General features: G+C 47.5%; 1 protein-coding gene across 1 annotated transcript in view; it reads left to right on the top strand.

Annotated features, from left to right (window-relative positions):
* Positions 1 to 14,523, top strand: part of RGS5 (regulator of G protein signaling 5) — a 49,938-nt gene extending 35,415 nt beyond the window's left edge. Inside the window, exons 3-5 of the mRNA XM_006137206.4 lie at positions 3,295 to 3,356; positions 10,100 to 10,266; positions 13,029 to 14,523. Coding sequence (XP_006137268.1) covers positions 3,295 to 3,356; positions 10,100 to 10,266; positions 13,029 to 13,190 — 391 coding nt within the window. The 3' untranslated portion in view covers positions 13,191 to 14,523. The remainder of the gene's footprint in view (positions 1 to 3,294; positions 3,357 to 10,099; positions 10,267 to 13,028) is intronic.
* The last annotated feature ends 5,767 nt before the right edge of the window (positions 14,524 to 20,290 follow it).

Below are 20,290 nucleotides of genomic sequence, written 5' to 3'. Positions count from 1 at the left end.
GAAGATGAACTCTTATAATGGGAAGTGTTGGGCAAACGTCACCACAGGCAACGCTTTCATCCCTGCTTCTAAGCAAATGAGTAAGATGTAAGTGGTTATATTAAATGATTTAGTCCAGCAGACTCTCACACTGTTCCCCATTGCACTGTTTGCAGTCCCTGGTCCTGAGCCCAGCCCTGCCGTTCCCATTCTCTGCTTGCCTATACGATCTGAATATCTGCTGCATTTCTAATCTCCTGGGTTCAGTGAGCTTGACTGCAGTCAGGATCGAGGCTATGCCAGTACAAAGAGTGCCCAACACACTGTCTCAAGGAATGCCCCTAGCACAGAGGACCTTCTCAGCAGGGGCAGGGGAACAAGCCATATTTGCTGCGCATCCTTCCCCAGGGCATTTTTATAGACTCCTAGACTTTAGGTCCAGAAGAGACCATCATGATCATCTAGCCTGACTCTCTGCACATCACAGGCCACAGAACCTCTCCCTAGAACAAACCCTGACCTCTTGCTGAGTTTACTGAGCCCTCACATCATGGCTTAAAGGTTTCAAGTCACAGAGAATCCACCACTGACACTGGCTTAGACCTGCAAGTGACCCATACCCCATGATGCAGTAGAAGGCAAAAAAAACCCCAGGGTTTCTGTCAATCTGATTCAGTAGAAAATTCCTTCATAACCCTAAATATGGCAATCAGACTAGTGGTCAGTTTTTGCCCTCTCTGCTCCCCCTGGGAGGCTGTTCCAGATCTTCATATTTTGATGGGTAGACACCTTCATCTAATTTCAAGGCTAAACTTGTTGCTCTCCAGTTCATATCCATCTATTAGTAGCATTTGTCCTTCAATCTATATCTGGGAAGTTAAAATCTCTCATAACCATGCAATCCCCATTCAAGTCAGATCCAGGAGAGTTGCATACCCCAAATACTTTCACAGGGAGCCTCTGGTAGCTGTCTTCCCCAAAGTGCTCTTGACCTACAAAGAGTCTGTTTTATCCACTCATAGAATCATAGAAGATCAGGTCTGAAGAGATCTTAGGAAGCCATCTAGTCCAACCCATGCTCAAAGTAGGACCAGTTGGCTCTGTGTGCTGCCTCACCCCTCCTGTATACTGTATCTCCAGATACAATTGCCAGGAACTGCAGCCAAAAGGAGCAACGGGGATGATGCCTCCGGCAGAGGCAGCATGCAGAACCACGTAGCCATGCCTCCACCAGGAGCAGCAGCGACAAATTGTGATTGCGGGGAGCTCTCCCAAGCCCTCCCCATACCCAAAGCCTCTATCCCAAGCTCTCTTCCACACCCCAAATCCCTTCTTCTGAGTTAAAAAGAATGTTTCACCTACCAGCACTCCCCATAACCCCAATATGCTGCATGAAAAAGCTACTTCACACTTTACCTTTCTCCCCCTTTTTCCTGAACAGCACGTACCTTTCAATATCTGTGACTCACTCATGACTACTATTCCACCATGTTTCTGTTATCTCTATAGATCTGGCTTCACCTATAGTAGTTCTAGCCCCTCATTTTATTCCCCAGGCTCCTTGCATTGGTGGTTATGATGTCTGGACATTTCTGCTTGGTTTTCCCATATTCTTCATCTGCTTAGGCACAGTCATTCCACTGCCAGCGTCTTTTATCTGACCCTTAACGGCATTGGCATTGGCACGGCATTGGCATGGGCATGGGCATGGGCATGGGCACTGGCTCTCTCTTTCCTTTTCATGCCGTCTCCTACCCACTGACACTTCTTTCACCATTGCTCTAGTCTCTCTTGATTTTCTTCCCTTTCTGTTTTCGAATCAGGCATGGAGATCACATGAGCATCTCCCCATAGTCTCCCCAAACTCCTAATTGAATGCCCTTTTAATCTGTTATGCCAACCTCCATTTCACAAGCCTCTTTCCCTCACTCCTCAGCTGGAGTCCATCCCAAGGGAGTAGGCCTGCTCATGAATGATCCCAGTGGCTGAACATCCCATTGCCCTCCCTTTAGCACCACTGCCTGAGCCATCTGTAGATCATCATAATCTTGTCTTGCCTTTGCTCTCCTCTATAGGCACGGGTAGAAATCCAGCCAAGATCATCTGAGCATCCATTTCTTTGTTTCTTCCCCATCCTCCCTGGTTGCATGCTGCCCTCTACTAGCCACTGAAAACCAAAGGGGAAAAATACCACAGAACCCCTGAGAAAGGTCAGGAGCAGAAGGGGGCATGGCAGGACTAGGTCCTGCCCCAGCTATTCTGTGACATTGCTACAGACCATATTGGTCACTACAATTAGTCAGCAATTGGTTACAGGGTGGCTGCAATCGCCACCCTGGATTTGGGAGCCCCAGGCTGAGGCAGCATAATCCCCTACCTCAGACCTTGTACCGGGATCTGCACTGTCAGGCTGTGTCTACACAGCAGTGTTATTTTGGAATACCTCATGTTATTCCAAAACAACAGTCTGCGTCTACACGCAAGCAGTGACTTCGACATAAGGTCTAGCAGGAGGACTGCTTACTCTGACTCCTGTAGCATTGTAGGAGGAGTAAGGGAAGTCAGGGGACGATTGCTTGATCTCAAAATAACTGCTGTGGAGACAGCATCAAAAGTCTAAAAAAGCTCTTTCGACTTAAGCGACGCAATCAGCTTATTTCGAATTTAGCCCTCCTGTGTAACATGCCCTAAGGGATGACTAACTTTCAGTGTCTGCAATACACACTCCATTTTAAACACGGATAAAGCCAGCAGAGTGGTGGCTGCTGTTTCTAGTTGAATAGCAGCTCTCCTCAGAGCTGCTTGATGCTCCTTCCTGGTCCAGCTATTCTCTGCACTCCCATAATACCCTGGCTCCCAGCAGTCTCAGGGCCAGGCACAATCGCAGATCATGGCTGGGCGGATGAGTGGGGGGAGAGGGCGATGCATGCTCCCAGTTTCTGCAGGCAGTTTCCTGCTCCATGCCATGTATTTCCTGAGCAGATTTACCTCCCAACTAGTGGTTTGGATTTTCTTTTGTATCAGTGTGTGGGGCAAAGACACCTCTGTCTTCCAATACAAACCATAGCTAACTCTCAAAGAGATGGGCCCAGTTATATGGTTAGTGGTTAATGCCTCACTCGGGATTTCTGGGGGCTCATCCTATCTCTGCCACTGAGTTGTAGTGTACCCTTGGACAAATCACTTCATTGTTTTGTACCTCAGTTTCTCCTCTATGCAAGAGGGGATAAGATGTGTGATATGTTCTTAACTCTCCTGTGATTTCATTGATGATGTGCTGTCACACACTCATTCTGTGGGGTTTTTCCCTTCTAGGCCCTCACCAGATGAGGCTTTGCAGTGGCGTGAGTCCCTGGAGAAACTCCTGCAAAATGCCTGTAAGTTCCTTGCACCCCTACTATCTAAACAGAAATGTTGTGTGTGAAATGTCTCCACTCATATAAAGAAGTGTCCCCTTTCTGCTGATCCTCTTTAACCACATCCTGGTGGAGGTTGGTAGCTCTGGAAGAGTATAGGAGAAGGACCTGTTGCTGCTAAGGGTTAGCTTTTCTAATGGGCCCCAGCGGGACCTGGGGAAGGTTCACATCCTCCTCCCCCCTCCCATGCCCTGGTCTCAGCCTTGAATGACCTGTCAGCCAGAAAAGAGAGACAATTCAGTAGCAGCAATGTAAAGCTGGACAAACTCCCCCGTGTAGATCTCTCCTGTAGTCTTGTCCCATGTGTCTGTCGGATTAAGCTGATCTCATTTTCTAGAGTTGACTAAGTTCAGTCTCAGTCGGTTAGCTTCCTGTTTTGCAAGCAGATGAGTTATTGATCATTCTTTTACTTAATGAAATTCTGCTCCTCTTCCTCCAGGCTTTGTGGTGGGATGAGAGAGTTCAGCAGGCTGAGATTCAGGGTCATGTCAGACATGTGCACTAGTTTTAATGCTCGTTTCTTGCTGCCTCATTCCTTCTCCAGCTGATTCCCAGAGTTCACTTTCTTGGGACTGCTCTCTGGCTAACCCTGCCTTGTGCTCACTAATTAGCATGTGGTTTGCTGCTCTCAGGGCAGAGGCTGTCTGCGAGCCAGCAGCCCTTGTTCAACATTCTCAGGGCTGTCAGACTTTACTGATTGCTGAGCCCTGCAAAAAGCTCTGTAGGGTGGTGACATGAGAAGAGGTCTACACAGCAGGCCCACCAACTGCCCCATGATTCCAAAGGGTCCGGGGCTCCTGGCTTCTGCCACTGCTACTGTGACAGCAGCGTTAGACAGAGGCCAGGCCCTTTAAATTGCCGCCTCATCCTTGGCCAGTGCACTGTGGGTAGTGCTCAAGGCTGCTTGGGGGAGACTAGCCTCAGCCCCACTCCTTCCACCTGAGGCTCTGTCCTCCCACCTTGCCAGGGGGCCCGGAGGGCAAAGAAAACCCAGGGCCAGCCTTTCCAGCTAACTCTAGGCTGTGGGGCTGGGTGTGGGAGTGTTACATGTGTGTAGATTTCCAGGCATGGGCTGAGTCCAGAGCTATGGGACTCCCACCTGTCACGCTCCTACAGCCCAAGCACCAGCCCGAGCCCAGACACCTACACAGCAATGAAAGGGCCCCACAGCCTGAGGCCAATTCAATGGGCAGAGGCCAGACACAGGGATCTAGCTGCTGTGCAGACAGACCCTCCGTCACAACAGTCTTTTGTCCTTGTTGTCTTCACAAGGATTTGCAGCTGTTAAAAGCTGCTGCCTTCCAGTGAGGTGCTGGCCTGCCAGGGCAGGCCTTTCTCCCCCTCTGGAAGAGGGGCTTTGCCACTGGGATGGGCTGCACCCAGGACTCTAAGTGGGCCTTGAGAGCAGGCAAAGGGGAGCTCTCTCCCAGGCACAGCCAAAAGCTACATTTATTTCACATGGGCACAGGTGGCTCTGTGCTGATCTCACGCTGCTGTCCTGCCATCTTTTATGTGCTGATGGCGGTGCCTTGTTCATACCCCACACAGACGCACTGACACTCACATGCTTGAGCATCCCCTCCGTTTTGCACCAAATGACTTGATGCATCCCCCCCAGCTACCAGAATCCTTGTGTGCTTTGTCTGCTGGACAGTGATCCCAGAGAAATCGTGGGGAGAGACAGACCAATACCGAGGAACCATGGGGGAAGTTGGGGCTCAGAAGTGCTCACATTCATACATTCAGCTGTAGAAGGAGAGCATAGATGGGTGTGAAAGACAGCTGGGCTCCCTGGGTATCGCACAGGCATTCCAGAAACCCCTCTAATGCCTGAATAGGGGCTCTGGAGACCATCTTTAGTCATTGTAGCTGATGGCCCCTTATGGCCTGAAAAGCTCAAAAGTGCAAAAAACCAGGAGCCAGGCTGGCAGACCCACTGCAGCGGGCAAGACGGAAACCCAGGGACAGGGAACGACTGGGCTCCCTCAGGCAACCTTATCCAGGGCACCAGCTAAATAGAACAATGGCAGCAACAGGGTTGAGAGGAGGCACAAAACAATCAGGAAAAGCCACACACCCTGGTCCCAGGAAGAGACCTCTCCGCTGTAGCCCTTTTCTGTGCACCGTACACTCTACAGCCACTCCCTGCACCTCCCCTCCCCAGCCAGGTTTCTAGGATTGGTTCCCTATCAGTCCAGGTGACCGTGGTCCTTGCTCCCTTAGCCTATAATTGCAGGGGGATATTGTAGGATTTCGTCCTTGCATCAACACCCATACGGAGGCTATGTCTAGAATGCATCCCTTTTTCATAAAAGGGATGCAAGTTAGACATATCGCAATTGCAAATGAAGCGGGGATTTAAATCTCTGCCGCTTCATTAGAATAAAAATGGCTGCCGCTTTTTTCGGCATGGAGCTTTGCCGGAAAAAAGTGCCAATATAGATGCGGATCTTTTGGAAAATAAAATAAGGGATCTTTCAGAAAAGGCTTTATTTTCCAAAAGATCCGCATCTAGACTGGTGCTTTTTTCCAGCAAAGCTCCGTGCCAAAAAAAAGCGGCAGCCATTTTTATGCTAATGAAGCGGGGGAGATTTAAATCCCTGCTTCATTAGCGATTGCGATACATCTAATTTGCATCCCTTTTTCGTAAAAGGGATGCAAATTAGACATAGCCAGAGGTTCTGAGGGCACTGCTAGGAACGGCCACCATCAAAGAGCAAACGAATTGGCAAGGACAGAGGAAATAAGCCCATGAGTGCACCTAGATTAATGGACCTGGGACACATGACCATATTAAAGTAACTGCACATGAAATGCAGACCTAATAGTAAGAATTCTTAATCTGTAAATTGGGGGTTGTTCCCTATGACTGGAGAATTACTACTATGGTGCCTATTTTTCAAGAAGGGGGGGGGGGGGGGGGGAGTGATCCAGGAACCTGCAGACCAGTTTGACCTCAGTTGCATGCAGCATCTCGAAGCCAATTTTGAAAGAGAAAATAATTGATGTTTAGACAAAGGAAATTCGGGAGATCAGATCTACCTCTGGTTCAGTAAGGCATTTGATACAGTTCCACCTAGGAAATTAAACTGGAGAAGGGGACGATTAATTTAAGAACTGAAAGGTGGAGAAAAGTGCTTAAAAGGAAGAATACAATGGATCATATGGAAGAATGAATGGGCAAGCTGGAGCAAGTTTACTAGCAGAATTCTTCAGAGATGGGTCTTGAGACCAAACCTCTTTATTTCTTACCTTCCACAAATGGGTGGAAGTTTGTGGATGACAATTTGAGGTACTGCCCATGCGGAAGAGGACCAAAATATCATGGAAGATCTGAAAGACTTTGAAAACTGGCATACCAGAAATGGGATGAAGTGTTATGGAACAGCCTCCCAGAAAGAATTGGGGAGTGGGGGGGGAAGGAAAGGAGGGAGAGGAGAGAAGAGAAAGGACTGAAAAAAGTCAAAATGGCTTCAAGACTGAACTTGATGAGTGTACAGAGGGGATGATATGATCAAACTGCTTAGTGGCATATGGCCCATCTGACTTTTTCGCAGCCCCTCTCTCCAATGGCTGGTGCTAGAACTCAGAAGAGGGAGAGCTCTGAGTGAGAACAGAATTTGTCTCCAGCTGTTTGCATATATGTTCAAGAGTCCAACTGATGTAAGGAAGGAATCTTCCCCAGGTCAGATTGGCAGAGACCCATGCATTTATCACCTTCCTCTGCAGGACAGGGCATGGGTCTATTGCGGGTGTAAACTAGTGTCAATGGTGGATTCTTGCAGCCTTTAAACCATGATTTGAGACTGTCAGTAACTCACCTAGCAGTGTGTTACAGGAGAGGGTGTGTGAGGTTCTGTGACATGCAGGAGGTCAGGCCTGCAGAGTATGAGCACCCTGCTCCCCCAGCTTTGGAAAGGCTTAAAGAGCTGGAGAGAAATTGGCTTCTGGGAGAAAACATGCATGCACAAGAGCTTGACAACATCAACAGCTTTCAGGGGACTCCTTTATTCACTGAAAAATCCCCAATCAGATTTATGAAGGTGTGACAGACTGGGCATCGCTAAGGGCAGCTGCTCAGGGCTAATTGCTCAAAACTCAGGGCTCTTTACAGCCCCTGACTGGAGGCCTTTCCCAAACAGGTCACACACCAGTCACACCGAGCGCTCCAGCTGCCAATCTGGCCAGCAAGAAGCTTCATAAGCAAAACCCCTCTGACATCCCACATCTCCCTGTGCCGCAATCAACCCTGGGCCTGCACACAGGTGAGGGGTTTTAGAACCCAATCTCACCTACCCCAAACAGGTTCTTCTGGTCCCTAGAAACCAGCCACGGGTCCTAGTCAATTTACACTCTGGATCCTACCCACAGGATCACGCTGGGCCAATCCCTTAGAATCTAGAGGTTTAATAAGAAAGAAAAGGTTGAGTAAGGTTGTTAAAGATACATTACATGCATTGAATCACCCAGTTTAATACACTGTCTTAGCAGTTTATAACACCTCTGGTGTACAGCCTGTCAGGATGGGTCCACAGTTCTTTCTGGCTCACTGTTCCTCACAAGGTTTCATCTGGAATCAGTAGCTGAACTGGAGACAAGATGGAGGGTGCCACATGGCACTTATATACCTCTCCTGGCATCTTCGTGGCCACAGCAGGTCACATGGTTGAGTGACCTGTTTCACATGCTGGCAGCCATTATGCCCTAGCTGGTTTGCAGGTACCCAGACACATTTGTCAGGTGTGCATTGGCACCTAGAGGTCTATTGTCCCTGGAGCTTTGCTATTAGCACAGTCACTGGCTCAACATTCTTTGCCCATTGCTCTGTCTTGGGCAGAGACCCTTCCAGCATAAGCGCAGAGAACATATTTATAATGCCACACCGATGTTATACAATTACATGAATAACATATATAGAATCAGTGGAACACAAGCTTTCATTTGACATCTCACATGGCCCCCTTTGTACAGACTTTTGGGGCAAACACCCCCCCCCCATGGGTGCAACAGTGATCTTTAGAATCCAACAACGTGACAGAAGGTGAATGTTTGTCCATAAAACACCAATCCCCTCCAAATGTTTTGTAGTGACACATTCAAAAAACCACTTGATTTGCACAGCACTGCCAGTCAGGGTACAAGGGGAACCCCTCCTATCCAGAAGTGTGAGAGTCACGTCTCACTAATGCCACTGGGTGGCAGCACATGTCTGATTTCATCCCCATATTGTCTGTTCTTTCTGCTCCTGTAACATCAGTCAATCCTTCCTTTCCCTGACTATGTCTACATTGGCATGATCTTGCGCAAGAACTCTTCCAGAAGAGAGCGTCTACACTGGCATGTGCTTTTGCGCAAGAGCATCCTTGTCAGTGTAGATGCTCTCTTGCACAAGAAAGCTCTGATGGCCATTTTAACCATCGGGCTTTCTTGCACAAGAAATTGATGTTGCCTGGCTACACTGGCCTCTTGTGCAAGAACAGTTGTGCAAGAGGGCTTCTCCCTGAGCGAGAGCATCATAGTTCTTGCGCAAAAAGCACTGATTTCATACATTGAATGTCAGCGTACTCGTGCAAGAACTCATGGCCAGTGTAGACAGGCAAGTTTTTGCGCAAGATTGCACCAATGTAGACAGCCCCTGTGAATCAGGCAGAGACTCCCATACACCCAATGCATTCTGGCACATCCATGCAGCTCCCTGTTGTGGCCCCATCCCCAAATCCGGGGGAGGGAGGAGAGAACTCTAGGAGAGGCCCAAATGGATGGTTTGGGCCTTGCAGAGAGAAGAGCCAGATAGGAAATTAAGATCTGAAGCACGATTCAGATGCAACATTTCCCCAGGGTTCAGGGGATAGGTCTATACAGCCGTGTTCTCAGAATAACGGCTTATTCTGAAACAGTCCGTGTCTACACTACACGCGGTTATTTCAACAGTGTCAAAATAATGTCAAGCTGGAGGACTCCTTACTTCAACTCCTGTAGCCCTCATTGTACAAGGCGTAAGAAGTCCGAGGAAGAGTGCTCGCAGACTTCCTGCTGTATAGACAGTGCCAAAATAAGCTATTTCAACTTAGGATCATGGAATCGAATAATAGAATCAGGGCTGGACTGGAAGAGACCTCAGGTGGTCATCAAGTCCAGACCCCTGCCCAAAGCAGGGCCTATCCCAACTAGACAAAGCCCTGGCTGGGTTGATTAAGCCGAGACTCAAAAACCTCAATTGAGTAGCTTAAGTTTCTTAGCTTACCTGGGCTGTAGCCCTGTTGTAGAGATGTGCTGGGGTGTCCCAGTGCAGCAATGCCAAGAGTCAAGCACCTGAACCATGCTGGGCTTGTTTGCTGAGGAATTAACACATGCCTAACTGAAAGAGCTTGTTGAAGGGAGAGAAGATTGGGTTTGAGTCTAATTGTTCTCTGCACATTGTGAGCATCTGCTGGGTTCTGCAGTGCTAATTGCATCAAGGGATTCCTGGATCAGATACAGCCTCGCAAGCAGCTCGCGGTGCTTGCTGTACGTCCTCATAACATGGCAATATGATCTCCCACTGTCAACACAAACATTGGAACAAAGCCTGGGTCCAGCAGAGATGGATGAGCCCAGTCTGGTATGGTGCTGTTTCCTCACCACTCCCCACCTTCCCCAGCCATAGCAAACTCCTTGTACTGAGCGAGGGTTGTAAAGGAGCCTTTCCCAATTTCTCTGAGCAGATGGTCTTGCCGGCTTCAGGAGCTTCCTTAGATCTGAGTTCAGTGAGGAGAACATTGAGTTCTGGATTGCCTGTGAAGAATACAAAAAAATCAAGTCCCCAACCAAGATGGCTGAAAAAGCCAAGAAAATTTATGAAGAGTTCATCCAGACGGAGGCACCTAAAGAGGTAAGTCGAGTCAGAGGGGACATTGATGTGGGGAAGGACGGACGTATACATGAGCCAAGTCCTGATAACATCAAAGCAGGTTGCTCACATTGTACCCACACTGGCATCTTGTGTAGGACTGAAGACAGAGAGTCATGAACACTGGAGCAGAGTCCAGCCACCTGGTTTATAATCCAGAGGCATGGCCAGTATAGCCTGCAGTTCCTCACTGGTGCAGAGAAAAGGATCACTGTGCTCCAAGCCTAGTGGTTGCACCAGCTTCCATTCCCCTGTAGAGCTCATGAACAAGCTCGTGTTAAGGTCATGTGAGGAATGTGCAAATATTTAGTTACATTGAAGGGGTCTGTGATGCCAGCAACAATGTTACTTGGTAGTTTACTTGCCTCCGGCATATCTACATCTTGTCATTCCTGAGACATGTCCAAGACTGGCTGATGTGTCACTGAAATCTAGCACAATGCCTCATCTTCCCTCGCTCCCCATCCTCACACCAGACTCTCTAGCTTGCCTGTCACTCACACCATTAACCAGCATGTCACTTTGACTTGGCCCTCACCCAGATCTACGCATCCATACCTCACAACTATGGCCCCTAGGAAGGCCCAGTCTCACTGGCCAATAAAGCTCAATGTTCTTGTGCAAGCCCCTTCCTTGGTTCTTATGATCTCGTCATGAACCGCAGGACTACAAACTAACACTCACAGCTATTTACAATACTGCTACAAGTCCATTTTTAACCCTCCTCCCCCTGCTCCGTCCCTTTGTCCTTTCTCCAAGCACAAGACTTGTTTACACCTTCCCTCGCTCTTAGCTCCATCCATGGGAATCTCATCGTTTCCAGCAGTGCCAGGAAATCCACTGATCTGTCTCGTGCAGAAACCCTATGGCCCCAAGAAACAGAGTGAGAAGGCAGGAGAAGCAGCCTGAAGCTGCAGAAGAGAAGCCAGTTTCTCCTCGGATGTTTTGTGTTTATGTATAGTCTCACACAAACTATTGTAAGATTAAGTTGAGTGTGTATTGGTAATTGAAGGGAAACATTTATAGCAATTACTGCCAAACTGTTAATCCATGGCAAAGAGCCATGGTAACACATTTATGGTTGCTTGGTGATGCATTGTCCTGTGACCGAAAACTCAGTAGCACAAAATGCAAGTTTCTCAAACAGGAAATGCAGTTTAGATTTCTCATGCAAAAATGTCCTCTTTCAGCAATATGCATACTATTCCCCTGCCAATCTCACAATTGCTGAAGTGTACCAGCATTTTTCCTCCTTTTACAACTCACATAATGGGGGTAGAGGTAGGGACTCTCTCCCACAGCATTCCAGCTAACACACCAATAGGTTTTTTCATTGCATCAAGGTTTTTTCTTTAAAACAGGAAAGAAAGTTGTTGGTAGGTATTAGTAGCCATTTAGGCAGCTGTACATATGTCCCATGATTAGCATACTGAGCCAGCTATTTCCCCATGCCAATATAATAAAGTGAGGCAAGTCAGGGTTAAGGGAAATCTAAACACATTAAGGGAAGAACTGCATAGCTCTGAACTATCAGTTTCCATTCCACAGCACTTTACAAAGCAGGTCAATAACATTAAACCCATTTTACAGATGGGAAAAAGGAAAACTGAAAGGGGCAGTAACTTGCCTAGGGTCCAAATGTATCCCAAGTCATAGTCCAGTTCACTATCACCCAGCCAGGGTGTGTCTAGACTTCAGGGTTTTTTCAAAAGAGTGGATTTCCAAAAAAACGCTTCCCCTGCATCTAGACTGCAGCTACATTCTTTCGAAAGTAAATCAAAAGAATGCAGCAGTGTTTTCTATAGCAGAAAACCTCATTTTATGAGGAATAACACCTTTTTTGGAAAGTGCTCCTTTGGAAAAAAGAAAGGCACTGTGGAACGTGAACTGTGCTTTTTGGAAAGTACTGGCTGTAGTCTAGACCCTCTCTTTTGAAAGAGGCTTGTAGTGTAGACATACCTCTCCACCACTGTCCTCTAAGCAGTCTACCATCTTTAACTCTGCCCTGCTGCAACCCCATGCAATGAAGATAGAATGGGTTGAAAGCATTTTTAGTGTCTGCACTTCCATATTAATTATCTGAATGTATGTTTTGTCTGGGAATAATTTACAATTGCATACACAGACTTCAGAGGAGAACCCCAACGCAAATCCTAGAAAAATGCAGTATTGGAAAGGAGAGGATAATAGTCAGCATTGACATTAGATTATTCTTCTGCAGCTGAGCATCTGAGGACAGATTCCCAGGGCACCAAACCAGAGAAGTCAGCACACGCTGGGAGTACAGCTGCTTGGTATTACCAGAGTAGAGCTAAGCAGCCCAAGTGCACTGCTGACTGTGCCCCCTAAAAGTTTAGCATGTCTGCACTATTAAGGACACTGAACAGAGGCCAGGCCAGACCAATCAAACAATACCATTCTTCAAGGTGGATCATAATTAGCTGATTAAAGGATTTTCCTTTGAATTCCCAGCACTTTCCCAGAGTCAGTGCTGTAAGTCAGGGGAGTGCACATACTAGATGTCATACAGAAAAAAGAGGCTAAATCTCATCTTTAAACAAAGAGCAAAGCTTCACCTGAACTATGGAGTCATGGCCAGTGCTTCCCAGAGCCCAGTAAACCTGCTTTGATCATTTACCTGATTCCTAGTGCGTCTGCTCCTGGATAGCACCACGTGAGCCCCACTCCTTGCTTGGAGAACCAAGTCCTTATCCTGTTCACTTCCTATTGTGTCCCCGTCACAGGTGAACATTGACCATGGCACCAAAGCTGTCACCATGAAGAACTTGGTGGAACCATCAGCAAGCAGCTTCAATGAGGCCCAGAAACGGATCTTTGCCCTGATGGAAAAAGACTCCCTGCCCAGATTTATGCGGTCAGAATTTTATCAGGAGTTAATCAAGTAGCAATGTGGCCAGGCTGTGAATGCAGCCCCTGCTGGCCACTCGCTGCCAGCCATACTATTGCCTATTTCCAAAACCCGCCTTTAGTCTATAGCTGCTTTGCCTTAAAGAAACCACACTGGGAAAGCGCTCAGCTGCATTGCAAACTCCTTCCTTGTTTTGAGCTCTCTTATGTGCCAAATGTCTCCTCTTCTACCGTTTCCCTTCCCAAGATCCCATTGATGAAAAAGCCTAGTGATTTTACCCATTGCTGTTAGAGTGCAGGTTGGCAGCTAGTTGACAGCTAGCTTATCCAAAGCAGCTCCATGGAGATGCAAAGGAGGCTTGCAGGAATCTTTGCACACATCTGTTACGCAGGGCTTGACATGCAGAGCTTACAGGTCCTACGTTTTGTCCACACTATAGAGTTTTGTTGATAAAGTTACGTCAGCATGCTGCAAGGGCTGTAATTAAACCACTGTTGCATGTTGTGGCGGCGCGTCGGGGTCCCCCGCCTCCTGAACCCCCCATAGTGGCACAAACAGACTCCCCCAGCCAGTAGAACAGAGGGAGTTTATTGCCTCTCCAGGATACAGCACAGCACAGATGGAATCTGGTTCCAGGGCAGGCCTAGGATGCCTCAGCCCCCCCTTGAGGTGGGGGAGACTGGGCCCCTAAATCCCAGCCCGTTGCTTAGGCTGCTTCCTCCATACCAGACAAAAACTCCCCCAACTTCCAGCCCTGCCCCCCAGCCAGGGGCTGCACTCCACCTTCTTTCCTTTGTTCCTCTCCCTGGAAGGTAACCTGTCCCATCAGCTACTCTGCTGGGCAGTGGTACAGACAGCAGCCAGTGGGGTCACCCACAGCCCAAGCCCAGCAACCAGCAAGGAGCCAACACTACATCACACGTGTCCACTCTCCACACCTTGTGTCAGCAAAGCACACCCACACTGGCAATTCTTGCATCAGCTCAGAGCAGTGCACAGGGGTAGATAGCCCTCCGTGCAACGGGCCACAGTACGCTTTGGGAAGGGTTTGCAGGGCCTCACAAGAGCAGGTTCTGCATCACTTGGTACAGGTTTCTCAGTCACATTGCTCCATGGGCATCCTACTAGCGTGCCAGCCTCTTTGCAATTGAAATGGGGGAGGGGCAGAATGTATGACAAGGAGTGTGGGGTAGAAAATGTGTGACAGGGTGTGTGAGGGTGGAGAGTGTGTGACGAGAGGAGTGTGTGACATGGTGTGGGTGAAGAGTGTGTGACGGGTGGGGGGAGAGTGTGTGATGAGAGAGGAGCGTGTGACATGGTGTGGGTGAACAGTGTGTGACGGGGTAGGGGAAGATTGGGTGACGGGGTGGGGAGAGAGTGGGTGATGGGGTGGGAGGAGAGTGGGTGACATGGTGTGGGTGAAGAGTGTGTGACGGGTGGGGGGAGAGTGGGTGACGGGGTGGGGGGAGAGTGTGTGACGGGGTGGGGGGAGAGTGGGTGACATGGTGTGGGTGAAGAGTGTGTGACGGGATGGGTGAACAGTGTGTGACGGGTGGGGGGAGAGTGTGTGACGGGATGGGTGAACAGTGTGTGACGGGTGGGGGGAGATTGGGTGACAGGGTGGGCTCCCCTGCCATGCCCCTGGCAGCTGTCCTGCCTGCAGGCTCTGAGAACGAGCTCTCCAGAGTGAGGTGTATCAAAGCTTCCTAAAGTTATGAAAAACTTCCTACCTGTCAGGATAGTTAAGCACAGGAATGAATTGCCTGGGGAGGTTGTGGAATCTCCGTCTCTGGAGATATTTAAGAGCAGGTTAGACACACACCCGTCAGGGATGATCTAGCTGGTGCTTGGCCCTGCTGTGAAGGCAGGGGACTGGACTCGATGGCCTCTCGAGGTCCCTTTTAGTTCTAGTGTTCTATGATTCTAAGCTTGGAAAGGGGAGGGGTGCATGCCTGCAGAGTAGCTGAGTTCAAAACAGTGAGCAGAGCAGCACACACACCTGTCTCCTCCCACCACGGCCCCGGGCCCTGTAAGTGCTCGTACTCTGTGCTGCTGCCAGTCATTGAGGAAGGAGAGGTTTCACAGGACACCCCACTTAGTGAAAGCTACTTCAGCTCTCCTGGAGCATTTGCTCTCTGGAGTCCTGACACTGAGTCTGAGACCTTCTAGTAACAGGGTTGTCTCTAATTGCACTTTGTGTCCACACACAACATGGTCACTGCACGGTTAGTAGCCATAGTCATGGCAGCACCCGTGTCTTGCCTCAGGCCATGACAGAGACTGCCATGTGGCTACCTTCATGGAATCTGGGATATGGTTATTTGCAATGTAGATTCTATCTGCAAGCTGTGTTCACATAACTGCTTTGGCCTGCCCTCTCTCCAGCCTGCTTTTCAAGCAGAAGCAAGGCCCACTTGCAGTTTGTTGGACATGTCTGCTGGTCACAGAAGCACTATGGGGCTTTCCCAGTGTGCACTGATACAGTTATGGCCAAACAACATGGAAGGTGCTGACACATGTGCCACAAGGTTGTCTTTTGAAAACAGCTGTGGTGCAGACAGAAGTAGGTGGGATGAGAACCACAAACAGCTCTCAGTGACAGTTCTATGCATGACACACCCAGGTACCGGATGTAACTAGAGCTTCCAGACTGTGGTCTTGAGCTAGTAACACACTTCCCATTGCTAGAGCGTTGGGGGAGGCTTTTCAACACAACACCTCTGCTGCAGCAAACAGTGCTCCTTTTGAGCTGGAGACAGGGAGAAGAATAAAACAAATACCGTTTATCCAAAACATGGGATTGCAGTCTAGCACTCTCCACCTACATTAGATTTCGCGAGCTTGTCATTTCCAGAGCCATATACAACCCCACAACGCCTGTGCACAGCCGTATTCAATGGTCCTGCAGTGTTTAGAGGTATGTTTGACTCGCCAGTGCGGGTGTTCTGCTGAGGTTCTTTCCCTATTCATCTTTCGAGAGCAGCATGCCATAGGGAGAGTTCTGCACCAACCCAAACGAGAACGTTCATTACAGGAGGTAAAACTTGTTGAAAGAACATGACTAATAGAAACAGTTTGGGTCCATTGCTGAGAACAGCCCTGAAGAAAAGGGATCAGGGGATACAGGAGAACTAAAAACCCTGCCTTCTTGAACACATGGCAAATGGTACTGAGCTTTGTGTCATCTGTTTCCCTCTGGCCAGGCACCGCATTCTGTGTAGATGGGGCATGCATGTATATTGCTGACACAATTGGTCATCCTGTGTCCAAGCAGGATGGCAGGACCGGTGGGTCTTTTGGAGGGTAACAGACTTGTTTCATTTTGAAAAATATTACAGCTCATAGATGTTAGCCTTTGCCGTGGGTTCCAGTCCATCTCAGCCCCCTCAGAAGTTGTGACCATCTGCAGACCCTTGGGGCTGTGTCAAATGAAGCTGAGGTCTCAACCCAGTTTCCATCAGCAACAGGTTTGACAGTAACTGGCCCCCTTGCTAGGGTAAAAGACCTTGACATGAACATCTTTTCTCCTCTAGGGGGATTTCCTAGTTCACAGCTGGCAGAAGCAAAGGTAGGAAAGGTGCAATGTACTTACTTGTAGTAAGACAGCGGCTAAATACAGGAGATCAGTCTACACAGCTGACACTCCAGCATTTTTATTTTTTTAAAATAAGTTACAAAACTCTCAGCAGTTTGTTAAAATGGGCCACCCACGCTTAGAATCCAGAGCTAGCAACCCAGATTATTGGAGACTGTGCAACATGCAATAAAATAAACAGTGGGTTTGCAAACCTTTTCTACACTTACAAAAATTATCAAAAAATCATAATCTCCAAATATTTACAACTCATTTCCATGGTGACAGAATAAAAATACATGTGTAGTTGGGCTGAACATTCCAGGAAACAAACTCTGTGTTAGTGCATTTATTTTTCTTTCCTTCAAGCAAATGGCCTGGGAAAGTCAGAGGTCTCATGACTGGGCCAGTGCCTGGTCTTCTCATTCCCGTCCTCTGCATGAAGATGTAACCCCTTTGTCAGTCAGTCTGAAATTTGGTACAATACAGTATCACAACCGGTCCAACCTATTGTAAAGGGGCCTCACACATCTTTTGCCGGCCCCCTTGAGAAAGTAAATGAGTAGAGTGGACAGTATCCCACAACAGCAGCCTTTTGCTGTCTTGCTTCGAAGAAAAATAGGTGAGATACAGACTTGGGGTAAGACCAAAACTGGTTCAGGAGTTACAAAATAGTATAAACATCCCACCAGTGGGCTCCTTCCATCCTGAGGTAATTTAGGGCAGGTCTTTCAGAGCATTTGTTTGGTTCAGTATGTCTCTGCATAACACAAAGGGCCATACAGAGCACTCTCAAACGGGCTCCCAGGAGAACAACTCCAGCACGTCATTTACTTGTGTGAGATGTTGCTGAACAGACTGAAATGCCTCTCAGATACATCAGGAAATCAAATCTGCAATCACAAATTAACCAAACAAATCTTGTTTTAATTGTCAATATATTTAATCCCCGTCTCTTTCTCCAGTAAAACCTGCCCTGAGGAATGTTAACAGTAGGGGATTTCTTTGTTAATTTAAATAACCTCTTGAAAGTATCATCTGCATGTTTCCAGTTCTCTAGTTAAGTCATTTTGTACTAGGTATCTGGTTTGGCTGGTCCTTTGGATGGTTACTTAAAATGCCCAGGTCTCTCTCTCTCTCTCTCTCTATATATATATATATATGCACACACATTGGGCATATCTGCACTACAGAGAAGATCAACCCTTTAGAGAGCGATCATCTAGCATTTGATTTAGCAGCTCTACTGTAGACTCCCAAATCGAACACAGAGGGCAGCTCTCACTGGCATCTGATATTCCTTGATCTGCAAGGAGTAAGAGAAGCCTTCAGGAGTGTGTGCTCCTGTCAGCCTCCTGCAGTGTAGACGCTGAGGCAGTTCAGCTACAGGTATACTGAATCCAGCTATGCATTTTGCACCTCCTCGCATGTGCTATTGTACCAGATTCTCATTCTTATCAGATCTTCCACAGCCAACCAGATTTTTCCTTCATAGTGCTGCTTAGAAAATCCCTCTGTGTCTCATGAAATCACAAGCCTCTCATTCTCATAAAAAACAGATGTAGGAGGATAGCACACTAATGTGATGTGTGACTCCGTTCTGAGATGTAGTTTGAAGCCTAAATTCTGCTTTGGTTTGTCATGTGCTGTCAAAATAACAGCACAAATAGTGATATCACAGCCACCACTGGCAGCACCTGGGCAGCAAAAAGCCTTGGGCCATGGTTTGAATTCTTTTGAAAATGCAGTCAATCAGAGAAACCCCTCCTGGCCTACACTTCTTCTACAGAAAGGGTAAACCTCCTCTCCTCCAATACTTTATTTTAAACTAGGTCCAATTAAGCCTAGTTCTCCATTAGCTACCAAAGGGCCAATGCAACATAACCTCAGAAACATCTGGGATTTCTAAAAGCTGTGTTTGGGTAGACTCTTCACTTTTTGTCACTCTAGCATTCAGGCAGTCTGAAAGGTGACAAATGGCTTTGTTTGATGAGGAAGCAAGTAATTCTGAAATCCAAGCCAGATCTACTATGAGACCGTTGCCATCTATAATGTGTCTGTTATCAAGTATTTTATATAGTTTCTATTGCTCATACTTTTATTAGTCTTAGATGAGTAGCCATGTTAGTCTGAAAAAAACCTTAAACACGCGGTCCTGCAACACCTTAGAGCAGTGGTGCTCAACCTTTTTTCATTCACGGCCCCCCAGAACCGGGAAAATTTTTGTTGACCAAAAAAAAAAAAAGCTGGGAAAATGTTTGTTGAACAACAACAAAAAAGCTCGGTGCCTTTAATTGAAAGCGCCAGTCCGCTCCCCTGATACTCCTCCCACCCCTGCCAGATTGTGCAGCACTGTCTTAGAGCCTAACAAAAAGTTAATATAGTATCATGACTCTTTGTGGGCACAACCCACATCTTCAGATGAGTGGAGTAAGAGACTTGATCCACCCATCTGAATAAGTGGTTTTTGTCCACAAAAGATCATGATACTATATTAACATTTTTTGTTAGGCTCTAAGGTGCTACAGGACTACTCTTTTTTAAGTTTCTTTCATACATGTATTGTGTTACACATATTTCAGTACAATATATACAGCATTATATATCTGTATTCTTATATACGAAGTATATATTCATTATGTTAACTCCACTTCTTAATGAGTCAGTGAATCAAAACAGACCATTTTAAGTTCATGTTAGCTAGCCATAAGATTGCCCATTCCCTCTAATAGCTATGAAGAGTGAGCAGAACTAGGATTATTTTAGCTATTTTATTGAGTTAAAGCTCAGCTTTTCACTGGTATCTTCCTCTCTCTTTCTTTGCACTGTGTTGATAGATGACTACTCTTTTACTGGAACAGCAGCTATCATCTGTATTAAAAAGCAAGTGGATGTGTACTGCTCTGGGGAAAGGCCAGTGATCAGGGACCTTTCCTGGAAAGGCAACCCCAGGCTGCATTTCTAGGTCACTGGTGTCAGTGCATTGCTTTCATGTCAGTTCACTGGCTCTAGAATCCTGACAGAGCAATCACTGACGTGAGTGTTCCTCTGTTGGCAGGTCCCATTGCCCCAATGGCTTCCTGGCCATTGGGTTGGGGTCACTTGCCCGGTGTCTCTGGTAGACCCTGTGATATGAACGCTCTTCAGTAAGAGCCATTCTCATGGTGCATTGTTTAAAGCCAATATCCATTCCATCGTGCCTGTGCTGTTAACCACCCTGAGCAGGCTGTGGAAATACTCTGTGCACCTGCTATGGAACCTGGAGATTCTTCAGACCCGTATTCTCTTTAAATTTGCCCTTTGTGCACTGAAGATGTTGCCATCATGTAATGTCAAACAACTCACATCCTAAGACAAGAGGTGAACATCTGTACGGGTCAACACCCTTCCCAGGGCCTGTCTAGCTGGGTGCTGAGTGGCTCCTCCACAGGGCTCGTCTCCATCCACAGCCATTTGTCATGTAGGTTAACTGGTTCTGTTCTGTAATGTGTCTGTAACCTTCAGTATAAGCAGAATATAAAAGTATTATCACTGGCATCACTCCATGGCTTGTTTCTTTACTT

Source organism: Pelodiscus sinensis, chromosome 9 (genome assembly GCF_049634645.1).
Source record: "Pelodiscus sinensis isolate JC-2024 chromosome 9, ASM4963464v1, whole genome shotgun sequence".
NCBI lineage: Eukaryota > Metazoa > Chordata > Testudines > Trionychidae > Pelodiscus > Pelodiscus sinensis.
This window is presented reverse-complemented; position numbering and strand designations above follow the sequence as displayed.